Source organism: Pyrus communis, chromosome 15 (genome assembly GCF_041283825.1).
Source record: "Pyrus communis isolate YQ-2024b chromosome 15, ASM4128382v1, whole genome shotgun sequence".
NCBI classification, from domain to species: domain Eukaryota; kingdom Viridiplantae; phylum Streptophyta; class Magnoliopsida; order Rosales; family Rosaceae; genus Pyrus; species Pyrus communis.
The window spans coordinates 28,224,130-28,250,781 of NC_142579.1; the positions used below are offsets into that span (position 1 = coordinate 28,224,130).

At 36.6% G+C, this 26,652-nt stretch overlaps 1 protein-coding gene across 2 annotated transcripts; it reads right to left on the reverse strand.

Annotated features, from left to right (window-relative positions):
- Positions 1–756: 756 nt before the first annotated feature.
- LOC137736695 (uncharacterized) lies at positions 757–4,583 on the reverse strand. Of its 2 annotated transcripts, XR_011068790.2 has the most exons (8): positions 3,784–4,580; positions 3,535–3,661; positions 3,270–3,405; positions 2,647–2,683; positions 2,284–2,524; positions 1,877–1,997; positions 1,697–1,794; positions 757–1,154 (listed from the first exon to the last, which is right to left on the reverse strand). XR_011068790.2 is itself a non-coding variant. In XM_068475934.2 (7 exons), the coding sequence occupies exons 1-6, from the start codon at positions 4,000–4,002 to the stop codon at positions 1,906–1,908; spliced, it is 852 nt and encodes a 283-aa protein (XP_068332035.1). In that variant the 5' UTR covers positions 4,003–4,583; the 3' UTR covers positions 757–1,154; positions 1,877–1,905. The 2 variants fall into 2 exon arrangements, 1 of the variants encoding a protein (XP_068332035.1); XM_068475934.2 differs by lacking the exon at positions 1,697–1,794 and having other exon boundaries at positions 3,784–4,583.
- Between the last annotated feature and the right edge of the window lie 22,069 nt (positions 4,584–26,652).

The window sequence follows — 26,652 nt, forward strand, 5'->3', positions numbered from 1 at the left end:
TAAGTAGAAAATAGATAACCTTCAGTTTACATTTTTTTTTTAATATACTTAGAGACTTATTGAATACTTAGATGATCATACGTTATACTTAGAGACTTATTGAATACTTAGATGATCATACGTTATATGTTTTTTCTCCGTATTTTTATTATATTCTAAGGGCTCGTTTGGATGTTCTTTTAAAATGGCTGAAAGCGCTTTTAGAGAAAATATTTTTCTGTACCAAAAGCACATTAAGTGCTTTCTATGTGCTTCTTCTAGGAAGCACTTTAAGTGTTTTTTCAGGATTTACTTGCATTTTTACTAAGGATTGGTTCCAAAAACATTTTTACCACAAGTGTTTTCAGTTATTTTAAAAGCACATCAAAACGAGCTCTAATACTTTAGACCTATATGTCATTTTATATTGCAATTTATGTATCTCAATGCATTGTGTATTTTTTTATGCACTTAGTTAAACAATATATGATAAATTTACTTAAATCCGCCTAGTTTACCAAGGCTCCTGCCTACAGGCCTAGCCTCAGCCGGCCGCCCAACTAGCCCTTTTAGAACCTTACATGAAGAAACCACGCAGTACTACCATCAAGCCATATAACATAAAGGTGTGACAATTGCACTCAAAATCGTTTAGATGACGGATTTTCTCCCGCAAACACGGATGTCATTTATATTAATCTCACACCAATAAATAATCAAACCAAATAGTATAAAGAGGAAGAAGAAGCTGAAGCTTCAATATTAGCCAAAGGAAAATGACGAAATGCGGATTGAATAGACAAATTCAAATTGAACAATGACTTTTTCTGCTGAATACAATGTGTGAGAGAGACTAGACAATTGACTGTGAACCCATATGTTGGGTCCCCAGTCCCTGAAACGAATCGTATTTGATTCTTTCTTTGATACAGGGGAGGGTTTAGGGTTATTTACACATTTACATTCTTATTACGCTGTGGCAGCCGGAAAACCATATTTCCGGCAAACAGCAATGACCCATAATATCGCGCCAAGCGGCTTTCAGCCACGTGGCACAGCAACGGCATATTTTACAGACACCACCAGGTGAAAAAGCAACAACCCATGATGCTCTTCCACCCTCCTAACATCTAACAGCTGACTTTGCAGTATCTCTGATGACCACCATGAATGACCTGCAATGGTTAAACGTATCATATATATTTAGAAGATTTTATAAACCAGAAAATAAATTTAAAGAAAAAAACAATTGAGGGTATTACTTGATACAATGACAAATGTGTGTATATACATATATATGTATGTATTCATGTATGTATATAATATTAGGTCCCATGTGCTTTGATCCCTGATTTCCTGGTTATAGAAAAAAGCCCTGTTTCAGATGTGGCTAAAAATCCCCAAAGTTGGGAACTTGCTGGCTTCAGTCAGAATTATTAGGAAAAAATCTAGGGTGTCAACGGGTGCATACACATGTGTGTCACTCTTTCTCATCACGAACATGGTGCCAACGCACTATGACGGAACCTCTCCAAATAATAGAGCTAAAAGTAAACTAATTTCAGGTCAAAGATGATAAAGCATCATTATCCATTCCAAACACTGCTAAACCCTTGTTGCATTGCAGAATGTTAAATTGCAATTTGTCATAAGTTCATAAGCTACTATTCTGTGCTCAGAGTAAAATCTTATTTTATAAGGGAAAAGCAGGTGTCACCTCTAGAAAGCAAAGATAATAACTTGCAAGGCTAGATTTAGAGCCTGCCACTTAGGTAGCAGTAACTTCTCTTAGTCCTGCTGCAATCTAAGGATTACCTGCATCCCCGACAAAGACAGATGTCCAGTATAATTACACAGATATGATTAATAAAAAGGTTGTCAATGTGACAATCTCTACCTCAAGATGTGACCTTTCTGATTTACCACTCAACCTGCAGTTTGATCGGAACCACTGGTGAATTGAGGAGAATTAGTAGGAAGCATAATCTGCGTGTGTCCTGGAGCTGGTGCAATTATACCTGAGAAAACCAGCAAACCAGAATCACTGATTTTACACTCGAACTATTTAAACTGCATACCACTTCCTGCCAATTTCCATCAGTGCGGCAATGTTGTATGATCATATACATGTTTTGCAGAAAAATGAAATAGGATTAGCAGGCACAGCGTACAATATGAGTTACCATAAATCAGGAAAAATTTAAGATTTTCAAGAGAAAATACTGATAAAGTTTATAAATTGCAATGAAGGTGTGTTATCATCTTTTGTAAATGGGAAGAAGGGTTTTGGGAAGAGAATGTTGCCTGCAGGATATGGTGTTTGAATCGTTGGAATGGCAGCCGGGGATGCAGCACCAACATTGGAGCCGCCAAATTGCATTACATGATGACCTGGAACTCCATAGTTTTGAACCGTTGCATACCCATGACTCCCGGGGAGTGAATGACTCAATTGTCCATATGAATATACGCCAGGGTTAACAGTGCCTGGTACCCCATATATCTGAAGGTACTGCTGCTGAGTCATGTAAGGACTGTAGGCACCCTGGCCAAAGTTGATGAACAAAAAACGGTAACAGGACAAGTTAGCTTTCCAATAATCAAGCATTGTTCTTATACTCTTCAATAGCAAATAAAAGCTTTGTAACAACATATTAAAATAATGACCTGTGGATAGACAAATTCAGGTCCATATCCTGTGTACCTGCAAAACAGAAATTGATGAATCTCTTGAAATCATATAGCCAAATGGAGTTTCCACATTGTATGGAATTCAAGCTTCATCTCACGCTTTTCCAAGATGGGCACTGGTTAAGTGTCAGAAAAACAATTGGAGTACAACAAGTAACTACTACAACTCAAAACTCTTAGATCCTTTAGCAGAAGAGATGAATACTATAGCACAAGCATAAAAGCTACAAAGCAAATTAAACAACATAAGATTTTCATTATAATGTGATTTTATGCATTTGCACAGCTTAATGCTAGTTAAGCATATCCCACCCAGCATTCAACATACGGTAAACGATGATATTCACTAACTAACGTTTCAGTCTTAGGTACCTAAAACAATTACTTGATAGCTCAAATTCAGAAACGGGAATGCTCAGGAAATGGTTGGCGAGAAAAACACTCGATCAAATAATTGTCGTGTGTTCAGGAATGAAATGTTGCCTCTTGCAGTCAAGACAAAAGGAGCCAAATTGCATAAGCTCCAACACCCAATTGGCCTCAACCGGTAAGCTTGAGAAGATAATCTAAAGTCAAGAGCTTTCTAAATTAGAACTCACCCATAAGATGGGTACACGAACCCGGGCTGGTAACCATGAGGAATAGGGTGGTGGTAAGCAGGGTTGGGGCTTCCCATGTAAGCAGCTCGAGGCGGTTGCACACGACCGAGGATTGGAGCTGGTGATCTCAATTGCCCTGCAATCAAATCAACCAAACCAACAATTTCGTAGCAAATCAAGCATTAGAAAAGCAGTTCCTAAGCACCCAATAGAGCAAAAATGCAAGGAAAACAAATACAAAACGAGAATTAGATTAAAAATATACCATGAAAAGGGAAAGGTTGGCGGGGACGACCCAGAGAGGCAAGATTGCAGTTGGCTCTGCGGCCATCGATCACAGGATTGGGATCCATACAAGCCCTTCTTGCAGATTCAGGTTCACGAAATGTGACCTAAACCCTCCAAACAAAAACAACCCAGAAACAAAAAAGCTGATTAATTTCAAATTTATCAAAATTTGATCAAATGTTGATATTTTTGGGGAAATTAAGGAGAAGGGTTAGTGGGTACTGACAAAGCCATAGCCTTTGGATCGGGCGGTATTCTTATCGGTGATGACGACGGCCTCGAGGATGTCGCCGAACTGCTCGAAGTGACGTCGTAGAGTGTCGCTCTGGGTCTCCCAGGCCAGCCCCCCCACGAACACCTTCGTCAACGTCGTGTCCCCGAACGGGGAATTGAACAGCTGCCCACCTCCTTGCTGTTGCTGCTGCTGCTGCTGGTGGTAAGCCATATACACACTAACATAGAGAAGGGGGGGGAAGAGAGAGAGAGAGAGGATCAGGGAAGACGACGACTGAAACAAAAGGAAAATCTTCAGAGTCACGTGACAGACACGTGGACCCAGAAGGCGCTGAGCTCCATGATCTTCTGCTCTCTACCTTTTGCTTTCAGAAACCCTACCCCTACTTACTGACCTAGTAGTGGACTCTACAGAAACACAAGTAAGTCTGAAAAGTCGTAAACAGAAAGAGACAGAGTTTATGAAGAATTGAGATCGGATCAAATCAGAATTTTGAAATTGAAATTAACCCAATTCGATTCGAGGACTGTAAAGCAAGACCCAGAAGGGGATTCATAAAAAAAGGCGCCGGTGATTTGGAATTTTGGGATTTTTTGGAGGGTAAATAGCTGCAGTGAATTGCCGGGCATACGAATGACATCCAAAGGTTGTTGCTAATCATTCGATCGCGCTCAGCCCCTGAGAAATATGGTTGCTTAGCTGTTATTTTTAATTTCCATCTACTTCCTTTTTCTTTTCTTTTTTTAATAATCTTCCCGACATTTTCATCACTCATTGTTATTATTCTCATCAAATACTATTTTATTTTCCTCTTTTAGAAGGGGAACCCACCCCAAAAAACAAGTGCTCAATCAATAAAATGAAATAAGATTTTCGTTTCGAAAAGTTTCTTAATGCGGAGAACAAACCGTTGTAGACATATATGAATATGTTTTTAGAATGATTAAAAATATTTTTGGCAAAAGTATTTTTTTGTTTCAAAAACAATTTAAGTGTATCTTTTAAGAAGAATCAAGTATGTGTTTATTGCACGAAATATTTTAAAAATATACAATTAATAAACAAACACACACAAGTTATAATATACGTGAATTAATGATGATATTGATAGATTACGTGAGAAAAGCTTTTTGCTATTTTGGACATTCGAGAAACAACATAACTAATATTTATTGACCTAAAATATAATATTTAATAAAAAACACATGTGTTAAAACATGAGTGAATTGATGCTATTATGCCTATAACTGCAACTATAACAGTAGAAAATAACTATTCCCTCTATGGAAAATTCATTCGGTTATAGCAGCTAGCAAAGGTGGTACCGGTCGAGCATATAAAATGTCAAAACTTCAGGTGAATATGCTCTGAATTAATTAGGCTTAGTTTCCTGTAGTGGATAAACATGCTACGTGTCCGTCGGGGAATTAAGAATTAACAATTAAGAGCTCTCTCTCTCTCTCTATCTCTACTTTGGTGACAGAGACACTCACAAAAACAAAAAAGATGATGGAATACATGGAGGCTTGCTTACTGTGCACGATTCAATTGTTTAACCGTGACTTATTGTCGAAGAACACATCCAGAACAGTCACTCACATCCATTACAACACTGCCGTACAGATTGCTATTTATATGTTTCCATTTATTATTAGGAAATTTTACCGAAAAACTTCCGATACTGTTCATTTTAATGAAAAATTATATTTTTACATTAAAAGGTCAATCATGGTACTATTCATTTTACCATTTATTTATCCTTATCGTTAAAACTTAAAGTTTTCTAATCTTTTTCATTAGTTTATTTATTTATTATATGGATTGCAGACTTTGCCAAACAGCATCAACATCGACCTCAGTGTGGTTTGGATGTATAGGGATTTCGGAGGGGATCCCAACAAGGGTTGAAAACAAGGACAGCGGAAGTTAAGAAACTTCCTTCCCCTAGGTGACGCTGCCCGTGAGGAAACAGTACCGAAAAACACATGCATCCATCGTTTGACGTTCTTAAAGAAAGCGTAAGCGGTATCAAATCATAATACTCATTTAGCGTTTGCTTAATAATTATATTGTTCTTGAAATAAATAAAAATCTAACACAAATACTCGCAAGTTATGCGCTGATCCATCATATTGTTGACATCTTGAATCTTGTAATACGTGATAGGAAAAACGTAGTTACCACATTTAGTCTACTTTAGATGGAACTTAGAACAAAACACGTTTGGGTGGAACTTGGAAGACATCACCATCATGTGTTTGGAAGATGAATTATCGCACATCGAGTCTCCAATCTTTTTTCATCTTGTTTCGAAAATTATGATAAAGTCTTCAATCTTCATCAACTATCTTGATTTTCAAACCTGATCCAATTAAAGATAAGCCTATATGTGTACATGGGCTTGGATATCACTTCTCCAACTTGGACTCATACGTGGGCTTGGGATATGTTACGACTTCAACCAAACTAACGAGGCCCAATCAGATTATATTAAACCCATTATCATCTTGTCCCAGGAAACTCGGAGGATTTTGAACGAATTGGGTGGATAACCCAAGTGCAGTTAGTTATTTATATGGCACATTTACTTTATAGGAAAGAGAAAAATATTAAATCGGAGAACTTTGAAACAGAGGAAGTAAGGAAAAGGAATCGATTAACTACGGAGACTAGTTGATTCAATTACTAATTTTCAGGTATATATTTTATTACAAATTTTAACGAAAAATTCACATTTTTATACTCTAAATGTATTGTTAAAAACAAGAAAAGTAAGAAAGTAAACGCAAATAACTCAATAATCAAAATGATTTTAATTCTAATTCATGTAAGCAAACATGTTATTAACCTATATTGTAGACATGTAAATCTAATAAGAAAAAGGAGAAAATTTGTTCTAAAAAATAAAAAATAAGAAAAAAGAAAAACGTAACCCTAGCAATTGGCTCAGTGCTAAGGGCACGGACGGTTGCTCTCCAATAAACAAAAAAATGTGGGAGGTCCCCGGTTCGATGCTCTGAGCCACTGAGTCTGCTTGGTTGTGGTCATGGGTAGGGTGAAATTACCTATAGTCTCTCCAGGCCTGGAAAGAATGGATAACCGTGAGTTGCCACTACTTCTCCCCCTTTAAAAAGAGATAAGAAAAAATGAAAAACATTTTATTAACGTTTAATATTCATATATGTTCATAAAACGTTTTCCCGATCATCATGTGTGCTTGCTTATTATTAAACACGTTTTGAATGCCATGCACGACCATGTGTAAGCGCAATCCATCCAAAAATTGAAGGAAAAATACGTTTATGTTCCTAGCAGTAGTGACGAACAGATTCAGATTTATACATGTACGTTCACTCCAAGCCATCAAAATCACATTTTAATTAATTAATGGGTAAATTACATTTTACCCCCTCAAGTTTAGGATCGATTTTAATTTTTTACAACATCTTTAAAACATTTCAATTCATACATTTACTTATTATTTTATTTCAATTTCATACTTCCATTCGAAAATCTGTTAAGTAAACCGTTACGTGATGACGTAACAAATATGGAATCCACATTTGTCCTGACATGGTTGCCAAATTTGTACCATATGGCAAACAAAATAATTTTTTATGCATTTAAAATATTATAATAATTATCCTATTAAAAAAATTAAAAAAAAACCCAGAAACCCATCCACCTCCATCTCCTCCACTCTCTTCACCTCCCCTCCCATCCAAAAACCCACCCCTCAACCCCCCCCCCCCCCCCCCCCCCCCACCCCTCTTCTCCCTCCTGAGCCTCCCAATTCATGTCCGTCTTTCTCCATCACCACCACCCATCTCATACAACCACAATGTCAATCCCCCTCCCACCGGAGCAAACCATCTCCATCTCCTTCATCCTTACAGCCACACTTGTTCAACCATATCCCTAACCATCTCCTATCCCCCATCACCCACCCTTTAAGACGCCAAACCGCTCGACCCACCTAAAGAATTGGAGGGCGTGCTCCCAGTTCCAAGTGGCGGCTACGGTTGGTGTTTCAACTTCGAACTGTGGCAAATTCCGTTGAGCTAAAGAGGCGGAGGTGCGCGAATGCCTGAACATTGAAGGGTAGGGCTGCAGAAGTGATGGGGGAATTTATTAAGTGTTTAGCCACGTGGCACAAATGTGGCGGCAACGTCAGCACAAATGGGGACCCCATATTTACCATGTCATCACTTAACGGTTTACTTAACAAATTTTCTAACAGATGTATGAAATTGAAATAAAATGATAAGTAAATGTATGAAATTGCAATATTTTAAAGATGTTGTAAGAAATTGAAATCGACTTCAAATACAAGGGGGTAAAATGTAATTTATTCTTAATTAATTAATGAACTAATTTACATAAGCAATAGAAATTAACAACACGTACGTACTAATTAGTTTGCATGCCATTAATTCACAGGCACGAGTTAAAAATTAGGTCTTGATTATAATATCGCTCGATAATGGCTTTTCTTCTTTGTGACTTTTTAATTATATGACTCGTACTAACTAGCTCTTCGTTTAATACGTACCTAATCGTCTCAAATATTATAATAAATCACAACTCTGAATCCCCTCCATCTATTGTAGATTGAAAAAGGTTAAAAAGGATCGAAGATGATACTGTAAAAATTAATAAATTTAGGCAGAACAGTATGTTGAAGAATGCTAGAACTGTGCATGTGATTAGATTGAGACATTATCGATATAATTAATAGTGAACCACTGAATATCAAATATCAAGTACGTAGGGCCTTTCGCCTTAATTATATCTTACCTAGCACAATATGTTTATATCGATGTTTAAGAAAATTGTTGGTGTTCAGATTAGATCTGTCCCTTGCACAACTCTCCTGGGCCTTGCCTGTCGGGCAAGGTTTGCTGCTTGATGTACTGCAATATGAGTTTATTATTAGTTTGAATGGTGCCTTTGTAGGGCCTTTGTTAGGCCTTGAGGCTCTCAATCAAAACTAATATGGGTATGAGCATGCCACCGTTATCTTTGTATAACAGATTGTTCTTTTTTGGTTATTAAATGGATTGATTACTTGTGGCACAGGTTTTTTAGACTTCTTAGTTGGATTGTTTACAAATGGGTTAAGTCTATATAAAGTTCTTTTTCTTGCCTTGTAAACAAGAACTTTTACTCATAATATCATATGTCCAATTAAAGGGAGTTCAGGACCCTTCAAATTATTTCTCTGGTTACAATTTTAGGTTAACAATAAAGAAGCAAGGTTAATTAGCTTAGCAAAATTAATCATAGACGAAACTTTGAATGAAAAGCATTCGAAAATGATATAGGATCCAACGAAAGATGCATAAACAACAGATTTACTTTATGTAAGTACAAACAAAAGGAGAATTGGGCAAGATTATGACCTTATTAGGCAAGGTTCGTCTTCTTGCAACCATTTCTCTTTGTGTTTTACAGGGGTGGTAATCTTTGGAGAATGAAATATAAATCCGGTTTACTAAAGAGATTCGATACTACAACACAGGGGAATGGTAGCATATCTTCTCACTACTACAATATTAGCTTTAGGTGTCGAATGATGGTGGCAGTTTAATAAGCCATTATGTCGAATAAAAGATATCCGACATAAATTCCTTGTGGATATTTAGTGTTGGATGCAACCGCCATAAAATTATTATAACCGCCAGTATTTTTGAATTTTTTTTTTTATAAATATTTTTAACATATTCTGGCGGTTTTTAAGTTAATGGTGGCAGTTATAACTGACATAAATTGACTATTTTATTATTTTAGTTTCTGACGGTTATTATTGTAGTATTCTCGCAGTTATAATCGACAGAAGTTGACTATTTTATTATTTTAAAATGTTATATTGATTAAAAATAAATAAATAAACATATGGTTTAAATATATATATTTTTTCACTCATGGCCCTATCGAATATAACCGACACAAATAAAACAAAATTTTAGGCAGCCGCCAGAATAATCTCTTAATGTTTTTTTTTTTTTTTTCACTCATGGTCCCGTTACCTAATCTCAGAATTTTTTTTTGCGATTTTTTACACATGCTATCTCGGAGTATATACAAACATATTTGACGGTTGGATCGTTGAAACTAGTTTCGTAGAATGCATATCCTATCAAATTGATAGATTTAACAAAAACCGAAGAATTAATGTTATACTTCCATTAAGTATAAAATAATATTTATCCACTAGTGTAAATATTTTAAATTGAAAATCGAATTCATTCATTGCATTCTTATAGGATCGAGGAGTGTAGCTGTAAAAAAATCATCAAAATCGGAGCTAAAATAACCGCTAAATTGTGATTTTTTGTTTATATCCATCGAAAACTTTTGTTCTGTTACCTAATCTCTGAATGTTTGTTATTTGGGATTTTTTACATATGCGATCTCGGAGTGTGTACAAACAAATTTGACGGTTGGATTATTGAAGAATGTTTTGTAGAATGTGTATCGCATCAAAATGGTAGATTAAACAAACACTTAGAGTTAATGTTAAACTTTCCCATCAAGAGTTAATGTTCAACGCATTTGGATGGGGTCGAGGATTGTAACTGTAAAAAATCATCAAAATCGGAGCTAAAATAACCATTAAATTGTGATTTTTCGTTTATAACCGTCGAAAACTTTTGTTCTGTTACCTAGTCTCTGAATGTTTGTTTTTTGTGATTTTTTACGTATGCGATCTCGGAGTGTGTACAAACAAGTTTGAGGTTTAGATCATTGAAAAAAGTTTCGTAAAATGCGTATCACGTCAAAACGGTAGATTAAATAAACACTTAAAAGTTAATGTTATACTTCTATTAAGTATAAAATAAGATACTAGTGTAAATATTTTAAATTGAAGATCAAATTTATTCATTGCATTCTTATAGGGTCGAGGAGTGTAGCTGTTAAAAATCATTAAAATCGGAGCTAAAATAACCGTTAAATTATGATTTTTCGTTTATAACCGTTGAAAACTTTTGTTCCATTACGTAATCTCTGAATGTTTGTTTTTTACGATTTTTTACGTATGCAATCTCGGTTTACAAATAAGTTTGATGGTTAGATCGTTGAAAAAGTTTCGTAGAATGCATATTGCGGTAAAACGGTAGACTAAATAAACACTTAGAGTTAACATTATACTTCCATTAAGTATAAAGTAAGATTTTGTGGTATCCACTAGTGTAAATATTTTAAATTGAAGATTGAATTCGTTCATTGCATTCTTATAGTGTCACATCCCGACCCGGGCCCCCACCACATGTCGAGCTCGACTCCATCGTAGCACGATATTGTTCGTTTTAGGCCCCGACCACATCCTCATGATTTTGTTTATGGGAACTCACACGAGAATTTCCCAGTGGGTCACCCATCATGGGATTGCTCTTGCGCTACTCGCTTAACTTAGAAGTTCCTACGAAACCCGAAACTAGTGAGTTCCTAAAAAGCCTCGTGCTAGGTAGAGATGGGAATATACATATAAGGCTTACATGATCCACTCCCCTGGACGATGTGGGATGTTACATATAGGGTCGAGGAGTGTAGCTGTAAAGAAATATTAAAATCGGAGCTAAAATAACCGTTAAATTGTGATTTTTCGTTTATAACCGTCGAAAACTTTTGTTCCATTACCTAATCTCTGAATGTTTTTTTTTTTTTTTTTGCAATTTTTTATGTATGCAATCTTGTAGCATCTACAAACAAGTTTGACGGTTAGATCATTGAAACTAGTTTCGTAGAATGTATATCTCTGTTAAATTTGCCTAAATTTTGAAGTGGGAAATGTAATTTGTGCTAAATTTTTATTTATGTTTTTCAAGTATTGATTAGACAATATTTAGTTTGTGTGATGACATTTTCATTGTACAATTATCTTTTTGTTTCTTTATTGCATATTTTACATGGATTATTATCTATTAAACCAAACAATTATTTATTTAATTTTTAAAAACGTATTCTATTTAAATACATTTTATATATTTATTTATTAAACCAAACAATTATTATTTTATTTTTTAAAATAGTAACAAAATTTTGGGCCGGGGGGGGGGGGGGGGTGGGGGGAGGAATTTAAAATTTTAGAAGGGAATTTAAAATTTTGGGAGGGAATTTTGCCGCCATTTATTTTCTGTTGGTTATAACTGACAGTAATGAAAATTGTCTGTCGATTTATATTTTAAAAAATATTTCTATCAATTTTAACTGACAATAATGAAAATTTTCCAAAATAAAACCCCTCAATCTCTTCCTTGCATTGGTGCCTTCTCTCTTCCCCCTTTTCGCTGATCCGCATTTCCTTCTCTTCTCTTATCTTCTCTCCTCATTTCCTTCTCCCTTCCCCCTTCCTTCCCCCTTTTCTCCCCTCCCTTCCTTCTGTTGGGTTCAACACTTGCAACTGAGAGCCTTTGGGAAAGGACAAGGTGAAATAATTCATTCACTTATGTATATACGTGTGCTAGACATGAGTTCAAGCACAGTTGTCACACTGCCAGATTCAATTGGGAGGCTGAAGCCCTTGCACTACCTCGATTTATCCTCTTTTTGTTTGATTTTATTTTCTTGGCAACGAAACATGCATCACCTTTTGATTTCTCGAAAACCCTAATTATCCATTTCTTCGATTAAAGTGATGTAGGCTATGACGAGAAACGACAAAATTTGATTTGGAGAATTGATTTCACTTGGGCTGTGGAAAAGGACGAGAACAAGAAGCAGAAGAAGAGCTCGAAAGAAAGCATGGCGACGCAGTGGCAATGGCAGAGCATGGTGGAGAACTTGCAGCTGGCACACCATGAGCTTTCCATTATCATAGATCTCATCAACACTGTAAGTATTTCGATTTTCATTCGATTTCAGGGGGAGATTCATTTGAAGGAGCAATACTTGTTGTGATTGAATGATTTTAATGAAATGTGAATGTGTGCAGATAGAAACAAACAATGCTGTAACAGTGGCTAGCATGACGCGTCTTAAGCCGCTTCCTAATGAAGCTATGTTTGATCTTGTTGTGTCTGCAGCAACCAAGCTTCAATACTTCAGGGTAAATTTCGTAAATTTTTTAAATTCGATAACTTTTTGTTTTGATTGTTCGTGGATATCTGTTTATGTGTTATTGATTACTATTTCAGCATCTTGGAAAGTATTTTAAGCAGTCTGACAAAGCTTTGGACCGACAGGTTGCTCGAGAAGCGAGATTTTACGGTGCTCTAATCAAGTGAATCTACAATGTTTAGTGATGCTCTGGCAATGATCTTAGTTTGTTAGCCATTGATTCTTTCTTATCACGCAGGAAAGCTATTTGCTTTAATTATGTATATTTTTGCGTCACTTGTTTGTATCACCTATAAACAACTTCAATAAGCCTGTTGGTTTCTTCTTGCACTGAGGAATTTGGTATAATAAATATGGTATAAAGAATAGTGCAAGGAAATTCTTTGAGATATTTGGTCATGGCCAAGAAGAACAAGACCCGGTCAGGGGAGGGTGCTATGGCAGTGCTTTTGGGCAGGCTGATGAATGCTCTGATATGTCAGGAAGAATCAACGCAGAAGTTACTGGCTTGGAGGATTCAAGTGCTCCAATGAGGAAATCTATTAGTTTGAATTCTAGTAACCATGACAGTTTTGGTGTGTCCATACAAATTCATCCCCTGTCAAACATGTTGTCATCAGAGAGGAAGGATTTGAAACATAGGTTGAATATGGAAAATGCAGTGAATGCAAGGGAGGCCAACTTGAAAGGGAAAGAAATGATTCAGAAAGTGGTTAATATATATTTTTTTATTAATATATTTTTTGTCAGTTTTATCCGACAATAATGCTTTTATTTATTCATTATTAATAAATTTTCTATTGGTTATAGCTAATACAAGTTCTGTCGATTTTAGCCGACAAAGAATGCTCTTATTTATTCATTATTAATATATTCTCTGTTGGTTATGTCCGACACAATTTTTGTCGATTTTAGAGTATTTTCTGTCGGAAAATTCATTTCCTGACGCTAGCAATTCTGTCGCTTATTATATCCGCCACTGCATCTATTTTCTGTTGAATTTTGCTTAAAATCCAACAGTAATATACGTTTCTTGTCGGTTATCATAGCGACACTAATAAATGGTTTCGTAGTAGTGTCTAAAACTTGACAAAAGATGGCTTTCTATGGTGGACCTACAACTAAAAGGGTAAAGTGTGAACAAACAAAAACTTTTTGGTTTCTTGCTTAGTGCAGAGTTGAATGTCTTTTGATTGATTGGTTGAGTGTCTTTCTTCCTTGTGTCCTTCATTGCTTTTATAGACTCTCTAGCCCGACTGTCCAAACCTCCCTTTTTGGTGATGGCCTCCAGAGTATGATGAGTCACCATCTACTTTTGTTATTTACCTATTCAAGCCCCGAAAAAATACTTTTTGCTGGGGGGGAGCTGCCCTCTGTCACTTGTCACTTCTCACATAGGCTTGTTGCCTATTTCTTGGCAAAAATGATTTTCAATTCTTCCTAGGCTGCTAACTGTCCAAGCCCAATCATCCTTCTACTTTTTGTGTTAGTGAGCCTTCAATCACACTAATCCTAGCATTAAATATCCACTCAAACACATAGAACATGATTTGTGGGGGACACATGACATGACAAACATGCATGCACGTACGCCAGCTATCATATGTATATATAAAACAAAGGAGACAGGCATGCATGCATGCATGATAAAGAATGGGCAGAAGCTACGGGGAGTATGGGAGGAGGAGTTGGAATATGGTTGGAATGTGGTGGTTTTAATCGGTATATAATTATCAATGTTCGTAGGTGTGAGTTTGGCTTCATAAAATAATACGTATTGCATGCATGCATCTATGAGCCCGTAAGTCGTCCCTCTTGGGCTTCTATTTTATTTATTTCTTTATTTTCATATTGATCTTAGGGAGCTATACCATTTCATTTTGTGTTACATGTAAATAAAATTATTTTTATTTTTTAGTTTTTGGTTTGTATTTTGTTTTAAGATTTCAGAGAGATGAGACGGTGATCTACAAACACAATAATTTAGTCCCTAACTTGCATATATATTGTCACTTACGCAATTCATATAGGTGTCATTGGAAGCGAAATAATTTAGCAGTTTTTAGATGTAGAATTTTTGTATTTTCAACATTTCGTGTGTCGTTGGTAGATATTTATTTTGCAGTACTTTCTACCTTCATTCCTCTGTCACACATACCTCTTCTATATTGTAGAATAAAAATTGAAAACTAATATTAAAACGATTATCAAACCAATCGTTAGAGCAAAAGATAATAAAGAATACAATATGTATGTTAGTGGGTTTGTTATCTCTGATTCAGTGTCTTTTTTGTCTCCTCTCTCTAATATTGACATGTGTATAACAAATAACTCTAATTTAACATCATTAATAAATTAAAAAAATAAAGAAAATTGTTATTAGCATCTAAAATCTCATTCTACATTTCTTACAAGTATAATTTTCTTTCTAATTATAGAAAGTTTGGAGTGCAAAATGAGATTTTAGGAGTGTCAATAACAATTCCCAAAATAGATCCTAAAAAACGGAAAGGGATCCTCTCCGGATCCCTTCATCTTAATCCACCAAATCAGGAGATCCGTGCCGTTGAGATTTGACCTAATGGCTGAAGTTATTATAACTTTAAAGTGGGCCCCAATTTGTAGCCATTGGATCAAATTTCAATGGTACTGATCCCCTGATTTGGTGGATTAAGAGGGAGGGATCCGGAAAGGATCTATTTCCCTAAAAAACTAAAGAAACAATAAGCCCAAGATAGCCACAACCTGACGGCTGTTAGGTTTACACTTTACACACAACCCAGACCCCGACGGCCACCCAAATGGGCCACCCCTGTGTCATCGGCGGTAACTCATTTTCTCTTCAGCCAAAACTTCCCTTCGTCTTCCCCTCTCTCTCTTTTAGCCCAAGATTTAGACTATCATCCTCAAATTAGGGATAGAATCAGAGCTTTTTTTAATACAAAAAATCTAGTGAAAATCTTATGTATATCATAAAGTCTTGAAAAGAAAGACGGGGATGTTTTGCGGTTGCGGTTAAACCCAAGAAGAAAAAGAATTTTATTGGTGGGTTTGCCGGTGAGAGAAGGGAATAAAGTAAAATTGAAAGAGAGGAAATGAGCTATAGCTGGCGATGTGGAGTGTCAGCGCCGACTAGGTTGTGTGTGGTTTGGTGGGTGGTTATCGAGTAGGTGGAGAGTTTGGCTCCTTTTGTTTTTCTTTAATTTCTTTTCATTTGTTATATTAGTTTTTAAAAAGATAACACCATTATATTAGTTTTTGTTGTAGGCATAATTTATTGAATCGTATAAAGGAGGCCAGAGAGAGAAATGAGGTATGACACATAGAGAGAGAAGAGAGAGATGTGTAATTGTGAGGTGTGTGTTATCTCACTCCATTGTGCCTTTATTTATAGTAGTAGGGAAGGTAAATTTCTTACCCCAATAAGAGTACAACTCTAATATGATGATATCTAGTCTAAGACATATGGTAGAATCCCATAAGGATATCCTAGATATGATAAGATTTACACAATCACATTTCTAATCTAATAAGACTGCAGCATTCCCCATTGAGTGTGTAAATACTCAAACAAATGGCACATCAGGTCTTCAGCGATGAAGTAAGTTCAATTGATGAAGTCGTTAGCACAATGAGCGAATACGAGTCTTAAAACAACGGAAGAATGCATAAAAGGTAAAACCCACAAAACCTCACTATGGTAAAACCCAAGGTGGGATAAAAACTCATAGGCTAAGGAGAAAAGTGAGAAGTTGCATTAAGTAAAAAATATACGTCTTCTAGATACAAGTAAAAAAGTTCACAAGGGTATGACCAGTCCAGGATGAGTGCCTCGTCAAAACCTAGTTAGGTAGCCAAAACCCAATGGGAAAAATGCTCCTAATCGTAGGGAAAAAGAGTATAGTAAGATCAAGTGAGTATACTTCTGGATACTCCCCCTTAGTTTGACAGATTTTCCAAATGAGAACTACAAACATTGCATATGAATAGTTAGGCATACCAATTCCTCGGACATGCTTTTGGAAGGTTAACTTTGGGAGTGTCGTCGTGTAAAGGTCAGCAAGGTTGTCTAGGATCAGCTTGCATGACTTCAATCTCTTGATACTTTGCTGATGTAGATGTAGATGCAATATGTCTTGGCGTTGACTTCGTTGATGTATCATGTCTTGGTTGGGTTGATACATGCAGCATAGTCTTCATGGATCGTTGTTGGGATTCAACGATGGATAAAAACAATAAGTACTTTGAATATGCTCAACAAAAACTCTCAACCATGTCTCATGTGTGGCGTAGTGAAGTAAGGTGAGTCTTGGAACGATTTGAAGGTTTCACAACTAAGGTCATATCGTGGACCTCCAAGATTTTGTGATATCCCTAACAGTAAAGACATAACCATTCGGGGATTTGCCTTGTGTGGGTTTGATAAGTAACCAGCATTAGCATAATAAACAAGGCAAGCATCATTCCGAGGATCAAAGGGGTTGGATCTGCTCATGATGCGTTGGGATTTGCCCAAATTTGTAGTACCTTCAGGGTGACGAAAAACGTCTTTAATACCAATTCAATGGTTGCGTGTAAGCGTGGTGCTGTAACTTTACCAATATATCAACATCGAATGAGATGTCCTATCTAACACAATGAGAAAGCGCAAAGTTGAACTTAGATATGAAATTTTGAATTCCATAACCTCTTTAAGGGTCTCATTTGGCAACACCTTTGGGATATAGTTCAACTGGTAAACTAAAGTATACTAAAAAGGTAAGACCTTCGGGGTATAGTTTGACTGGTAGACTAAAGTACCATTAGAACAATGCTTCAACTTCAGGTCAAGGCATAAACGAGTTTTCCTAAGATCTTTCATCTCAAATTCCATCTTTAGATGTAAGGCAGTTTTCTCAAGCTCTTCTAAAGTCTTAGTGAGATGCATATCATCAACATAAACTGCAACTCTTGCAATTCGAAATAAGACTTCATAGTTTAACACGCAAGGGCATACTTCATATCCTTGACTGATCAAATAATCACTTTGACGGGTATACCACATCCGTCATATTGTTTCAATTTGTAAGTGAACGCCTCAAAAGAGTTAAGAGGGTGTTTCATGGTTTGGAACTATTTGAACTAGTCCATTTAATTCTTCGGGAACTTACATGTAATCTCCATATCAATATCCTTATAGAGAAACACTAACCACATTCATAATGTTGCTATCAATCGCAGGGCGTTTGAGAGAAACCTTACACCATAAGGTGTGCATCATATCGCACTGTTTCATTCATCTCATTATACTTCATTTCCCACTTGTAACACAACAAGGTTACCTTGGGTAGTGCAGGAATGATAGGTCCAAAACACACTTTGGTAAGGAATTTAACCTAGATTGTAATTTCGGTTGTCCAATCAGTTCTACGTTGTCATTAATCAAAGGAACACAGTTCAATATCGTCGTTTTTCATTTATGTCGGTAGCTACCATATAAGTGAAAACATCATCAATGATAATCTTACTCCAATTTCATTATCTCATCGGGAGTAATCCAAATGAATCTTGTAAGATAGAAATGATTTGAGACAACGATCGAGTATAGATTCATTATTGTGCTGTGACTTTCCTCTTCTAGGGAGTGAATCTTATGAACTGAGTAATATGTCGTGCTTCAGGCCAAGACAGATTCATTGGCTATCTGCTGGTGTGCTGGACCATCTAACAGGGGTGGCCAAACTGTCTAACAAGAGCGGCACATCATTCAGGGATTTTGACTCTACATCCGTTAAGTACATTTATCATTGCAGGCTTATTTGCAGCTAGTATATAATATCGTCACTTTAAAAGCTATAATACATCGCACTTGCCTATCACACTTGTGCGGTATCGGGATCGAGATGAGACATAGTGGGCAACGTCCACGTAAATTCGTGTCGTTCTACAGGAACGTTGACTTTCTTATCTCCCCTCAACGGCGGGAATATTGTTTCATTGAAGTGACAATCCATAGATGAGTTGTAAAGAGAGCACATGTAAAGGCTTTAAGAGAGCTAGTGTGAAGAAGAATCGTAATCGACAAAGATTCACATCCTTCTTTTGAGGACCCATATTGGTACGTTGCGGGGTGCAACTTGGCACATGGAATGCACACCTAAATGCGTAAATATGAAATGTCAGGTTTATACCCAGTAACCAACTGTAATGTTGAAAATGGTTGGGTGGTAATAGGCCTCAAGGTGGACCAACATAACTACGTATAAGATTGCATAGCCCTAGGCAAAAATCGAAAGTTGGTGCATTCACCAAGGTCCGGGCAATCATTGAAATTGCGCTTTATGATCACTCTGCGAGGTTATTTTGGGTGAATTACAAACCTAAAAGAAATGCAATAATTATCGAAGCATCTTCAATCTAAACTCTTTGGCATTATCCAGTCTTCCAGACTTTATGTGATAATTAGGGTGGTGAACCCCTTAAAATCATAAGTATATGTAGACAGCCATATGACTAGTTTGTCCAGTCATCAACCAAAACCATAAGTATTTATATGGTCCGTATTTTGGTTGGATTAGTCCACATATATTCCCTTGAATTCACTGTGAAAAGAGGGTTGTTTCGTATCTTTGCAAGAGATGATATAGAAAATCAAATTTCCCAAATGAGTGGGCTTACCAAAGTGTGCTTGTAAGCACAAGATCCTTAGTTCGGGTAAGGAGATGCGTCGTGGCATCATTGTTCTACCTAAGTGTTCCAAATGGTCGTGCCAAAGCAAGTAAACTACTTGAATCACCCGGTTGCAAGCCGACCACATATGGCGTGTTCCCAGTTTGGGAGACAGCCTATTGGCCCCAAAATATAGCTTTGGGCTCAGTATTTTGAAGGTGGTACAAAGATATTACACTCTATTCTCTTCAGTGGTTTTATTCATGATTATTGTTCTCTCAAATATCCTTAAAACTTAACGACGTTCTTCCAGAACGAGAATAATATAAGGTCTTTTAAACGGTAATTTAGTACTATTCATACAACGAGGAGCGTGCGTATGCTCTTAATCAGGTTTGATAGACCTGAAGTCATTGCTAAAGATGTGATTTAGGTATAAAGTTAGTGTACGTAGTATCGCATTCAACCAGACAACTAACTTTCCCACATTCGTACCTAATCCCTTGTTTAATTAAATTTGGTCACATGTATACAAGAAACATGATTCAATTAACTCATATTTGAGGACAATATTGATAAGATTATCCATAACTAAAACAAACACCAAACTTGAATCCAAGAATATAGAAAAATGTTCACAAAGTAAATGGTTTACTAAGGGGATTCGGCCAACAAGGCCCTTTATGTCAAAATTCTGTTCTTCCAACGTTGTTAGGTTAAGAAAAATTAGTCTCACATATTGACTACGAGAATGGTAGTTCTCAATGACATTGGTAGGGGCACAAACTGGTGCATAACTAATGATCTCTTCCATCAAAATGGAAGTAGATTCTACAGGGTTGAGGTTCGGGAACAATATCTCTAATTCTTGAAGTTTTAGGTCTTAAGTGCCAAGGATCAAGCTTCAAGCGTGTGTCATGCCTTGACAAGCCTTGATTCTACCATAGGTTGTAAAAACAAACTCAAAATTGGATTATGAAAGAGACAGACCCAGACTTGGGTTCGATAGGCTCCAACTGAAGCTGGAGGGGTTTGTTTATGAGGCATCTGCCGAAGCAGAGGAATACCTTCGGTGCACCTCTGCCGAAGCAAAGCATGCCCTTTGGTGCATCATTGCCAAAGCAGAGCACCACCATTTGGTAGACTCTATCTGAAACTAGGTGTATACCGTTCAGTACCTCTCAGCTAAATTGTTGGGGTACCTTTCTCTCACAAGTGTGGTAGTAATAAGATCCAAGAATTTGGTAAACTTCTGCTCTCCACGCTGCTACTTCAGAAGTGAGTTAAAAATAAGGAAGGACGAGCAAGTATTCTCTAGTCAAAATTCGATCAGATTTATAAGATTCAGAATCGTACTCATTTATGGATGTAATCATGGTGTGCTTCAACCAATATCTTGCATGATCAGACGGTCTGTATGAGCGAGCCAAAGAGCCATGAAATCCTCATCCGGGATGTGCTTTTGTTTTGTAATGCTTCGGGCATAAGTCTTCGAATGAAGAGAATGGCAGAGGCTTACTTAGCTCTTCCATGCCATTGTTGGCTTCAATGGTTTCTTAACTTCTTGATATTCAAATAAAGATTCATGTCTTGTACCCACATATAGTGGTTTATATCAAGAAACGTCCAAATCAGGAAATCAAACTTGTTACGGTTCGACAATCCATTGAATGGATGAAACAAGATTGTGATTGGTGCTATGGAAATAAGATCTCTATAAACATCAAAGTTAGAACATTCAGTATCTAAGACATAGTTTACATGAAAACGTCGGGTTTTCATGGGTTTATTGTTTTATGAAAACTTCAGGTTTCAATGACATTAAATTTGAAACTACATGTTCGAGTTTAGTTATAAACTTCTGGTTCATAAAAATGAGGTACCTATAAGAACACAGAATATAATATACAACTAAGTGTAGTTGACACACCCCGACCCGAAAAGTTCATCTAGACTCCAAATCGAGTTGTGTTGGTTGACATCAGGAGGGTGACGAAGCCATAAATGAAGTGATGTGGAAAATGTGAATAAATTTAAACCTAAAAGTGCCTAAATATAAGAGTGCACATGTGAGCGGGAATGAATCCATTTCACACGTGACGTCAGAGCATAAGTAAAGTACAATGGAGTAGATTGAGAATTATACCATCGAGGGTAATGTCCAATACCAAGATTTGCCAAGAATCTTCGTCGATACAAAAGCTTAGCTATTAAAACCTAGAGAGGCGAAAAACAAGGGTGAGTGGGCCAAAAAATAAAGCTTCGTAATTTTTTTTTTTAAAACTTAAAAACCATTCGCCGTAAAATAAGTATAATTTCTAAAATTTACATACTACGTATAATATGAAAATACTTACCGTAACCTGCAATATCGCAAGAATACAATACGTCACAAAATTCGTAATTAACTACATGACGTCCGTAATCACATAATCTTGCACAAGTAAACATACACTATCGAGTGCTCATCGACACATGCTGACACATGAGTTTATGCAGAGATATTCTGACATGAACATGATTAGGTGTGACAATGATATATGCTCTAGTACTACAATCACATGAAGACTGACATTATGCGTAGCACATACGAGTCCTAATTGCCTTTGGCAATCTAGGACAAGATTGGCACCTACAATGGATCCAAAGTGAGCGTACGGTGTGATGTGCATATGCACGTGAAAAACTGACCTTGGCCTAGGTGAGTACCAACATCGGTGCAGCAAACGATGAGCAGATAACATAAATATGGTCATGCTGCAATGATTTGATAACTCTAGTCAACATAATAGTATTCGTAGCCGTAAATGTAATTATGGCATCAATAATAATACACATACCTATGCATCCCGTATGACGTAGCATAACTTCATAATTTCTATCATTATGCCAAAATCTTATAAACATCACGTTAATCTAGGCGTATTGTAGAAAACTATTTTTGATATGTATAAATGGAAACTAACAATTATATATACTATATAAAAGAAAAGACCCACTCATAGATCATGTCGTCAGGTCGAACCCGCCTAGTGAGTTTCGAAGATCCTCGCGATGCGTTTCACCTAGAAACGAAACCTTTAACGTAAATATAACGTACTAACGTAATTATACATTTTTGTACAAGGTATGGCTAATAAAGGAACCATTTTAAAATGGTCGAATGTCGAAAAACGGACGGCGAATTCGAATTCGGCACATCGAGAAACCTAAGAAGGGACTTTGGGTTTCTCCACACACCGCCGCACGCGCTTCCACAAGTGGGTGCACTGGCAGCCACGTGCCACAGCGTTAATGACAAACAAGAGTCTATGCGCACCTACGCGCTTGCGAGTACCATCATACTCGCCTTCCTCGCGAAGGCCTACATTTTGCACGTTTTTGGTCCAACTTCCAGAGCTCCTATCGAGCTTGATTCTCCAACAAAATCCATGATACAAAAACCTAAGTGAAGCTAGAAGTGTAGGAAATAGGTCTATACCCACTAGAAGCCCAATCATGGTCGAGTTGGCCAGGAATTTGGTCTGAAAGTGGTCGGATGGCCATGGTTCCTAGTTTTCCAGAAATCTGGAAAACTTCCTCTTTTGCCATTTCTTCCATGAATCCAGTCCAAACTTCACCATTAAGCCTAAAAGTCATTTTAAACCACGAGGGGATATCACACAAAGCATAATCAACACTCACCTTCACAGAAAATGGTGAAATCCACGCTGGTAAGTCTCCATAGTGTTAGAGCTTCATGATCTGAGAGCCATTCTCGTTGGGATGTTTGGAACTAACTCTAGGGCTAGGTTTCAAATGATAGGATATTGTGGGAGCGTTGGTTCGACGGTCATTTGCCATGGAAGATGGCGATGGTGATGGCCTTAGCCTCATGGCTGTTCCGTGTTTGTAGAGATGAGAGAAACGACATGGAGGTTGAAAAAGATGGATGCATAACAGGAGAGAGATAGAGGGATATGGCATGGTGGTTCAGGTGTAGTTCCCGGAGAGGTGGCAGGTGATGTTTGTGCTGCTAGGCTCCAGAGTTTTTTCTTTTTAGAGAGAGACGAGAGAGATGAGATATGAGAATAAAAGAGCTGAGAGGGTTAGAGGGAAAGAGGTGAGGTGGTAGCCAAAGAGTGGTGAATTGAGGTGGGGGAGATTTAAAAAAAAAAAAAAAACAAGTGAAGGAGAAGAATGAGGTATGGGCCCCACGTGGTACACAACCTAAGGCCAAAACAAAATCAAATTATCTCCCATAAATGTGAAATTACTAAAACGTCATTTACGCTCGTAATTCCATAAAATTTTAACCGTAGCTCCAAATTTGATTCCACTTATGCTTACGCGTTCGTATCGTCGAGTACTTCGAGAATACGGTAAAATAGTAGCTTGTACACATCACGAAAAGACAGTCAACGAAAGTCAACAATCTTACCTCTAGGGCATTTTCGTCAAATCACTCTTTTAAAATCTATAAAATCGTAAGATTAGGGATGGGCTATCACAGTAGTGGATTTAGGTTGCTTCAGGAACTCAAGTGTAAGTGTAAGTGCTTCGGGACTACGAAAGGGAGTTAGTGGTTCAAAGAAATGAAATAAAATATTGAATCGTTAATGTCCAAAAGTAGGCTTCAGGCCAACAATTTTGGATATCATGTCAGATTAATAGACTGCTGGTCACTCTAATTAATTCAATAGATCGAGACTATTCGAGGTCGATCGTAGAAGAAAAATAATACAAAGTTTCAAGCCATATTTTTGGGTTAGACGGTTGCAGGCCATGCAAAAGAAAATACCTAAAAATAGGTTAAGGCCGCGAAATTGGGCACCACAAAAGAAATATGGGCATGGGATAGAAAAAAAAAAACCAAAGATGGCTTTGGATTGAGAAAAAGAGGCAACCTAGCATTAGATTGCTAGCTGTTGTCCAATTTGTATAGCTCAGCAGCTGCAAGCTGCGGGTTGGGCCATGTAAGGCTGCTGCAGGCAGTTCATCAACCCGCAAAAGCAAGCTTACAAGCTTGCTACACTCATAGGCCGAGAGAAAAAAAAAAATTTCAAAAGTAGTAGGCTTGCTGCTGCAATACGGGCCAAGGTGGGAGAAAAAAAAAAGCCCATCAGCATGGACTTACTGCAGGTGGACCATTCTGTGGAGGAAACCAAGCAATAGTTCGAGTTTTTAGGCCGGGGAATATTTTTTTTTCCTCAAAATCTAGGGTTTGGAAAAACTCTAAATTGCTTCTAATTTCTTTTGATTATTTGACTCACAAATTCCACATAGCGATTAATAGTTGCATAATGCTTGAACACACACACACACACACACACACACACATATATATATGTATGTTGACAATTATATGAAAACATATGCAATATATATAACAAAAGGAAAATATAAATTAGGGGGTTCATGCATCATGATGAATGTTTTCATGCTTCATGGTTGTTTCAAATATCTTAATTTATTTTTAAAAATACCTAATTGGCAGAAAACAATTGAGCCTTTGAATTTGTAGAAGATCATTCTCTGAAAGTCGGAATTGCATCTCTAATGCATTGTATCACGTTCAACAAAGAAAAATTAAATTGAATCAATAGCATGTAAATCAATTCAATAAAATAATAAATTAATCATAAAAAGAATTATTAAAATGTAATACTCCACTGATCGAAGAATAAACTATCTTTAGCGTAGCATTAAGAGTGTGCTGATAATGTGTTGTAGGCATAATTTACTGAATCGTATAAAGGAGGCCAGAGAAAGGGGGTGCAGCACATAGAGAGAGAAGAGAGAGATATGTAATTGTGAGGTGTGTGTTATCTCACCCCATTGTGTCTTTATTTATAGTAGTATGGAAAGTAAATTCCTTACCCAATAGGATTACAACTCTAATAGGATAATATCTAGTCTAAGTGATATGGTAGAATCTCATAAGAATATCCTAGATATGATAGAATTTACACAATCACATTCCTAATCTAATAGAATTGCAACAGTTTTTAATTTCTTTTCATTTGTTATATTAGTTTTTAAAAAAGATAACACCTTTAAATTAAAAGTTAAGTTCATGGACATTTGCAAAAAGTTAGAGACAGTAAAGAAACATTGAATTGGGAGCAAACTCGCGGCCATATGTATTAAAACACTAAGAATTTTAAGTAGGAATTTTTATTTATCTTTGAATAGTTAAGTATTGTTCGTTTTCTTTGCCAAAGAATACCAAGCATGGTCACGGGTGGTCCAATTCATGCTTAACCCTAGATCGTCAGTACGAATACATTAGAGCATTCCTTACAACCAATTCGACCTATGAATAAAAGTTAATTTTGTCGCTTTTCAAGTTCAACTAACTACCCGATCGATCTTTTATTGACCGTTCCCAATAACTAATTCAATCATAGTTATTAAACCCAACCATCCCTCCTAAGCAAAAGGTATTAAGTTCAATCTACAAGAGTAGAGTAGTGTACATTACCATCTAACGCAAATGGTATTCAGCTTAATTAGTAGGTTTTTTAATTAAAATGATTTCTGAGATTTACATAACACATAACTTTGATATTTGAGATTTAAAATCATTAAAAGTGGTTCATGAGATTGTCTACCATCAATTATTTTGGTCATTCCGTTAAAAAACTCCGTTAAGTTGAGGGTATAACACAAAACTTTGGTCCCTGAGATTTGCATAACACATAATTTTGGTCTCTGAGATTTGCATAACACAAAACTTTGGTCTCTGAGATTTGCATAACACATAGTTTTGGTCCTTGAGATTTGCATAACACATAACTTTGGTCCCTGAGATTGTCCACCATCCATCATTTTGATCCTTCTATTAAAAAGCTTAGGGACCACTTAACGGAGTTTTTTAATAAAATGACCAAAATAATAGATGGTGGACAATCTCAGGGACCACTTCTATTGATTTTAAATTTTAGGGACCAAAGTTATGTGTTATGAAAATCTCAATGACCATTTGAGCTAAAAAGCCTAATTAGTACAAGTGGTAGATTACCCTGATAGTTTGTGTTATTATTTTCAATTTATTGCTCCGAGTTCAAAATATACATCTCACTTTAGTGTGAATTAAAATGGTAACATCGTTTGTATTAGAAAGATTACTTTTGTTTTCCTAGAAGGAAATTGCATTTTATTTAACTGTTT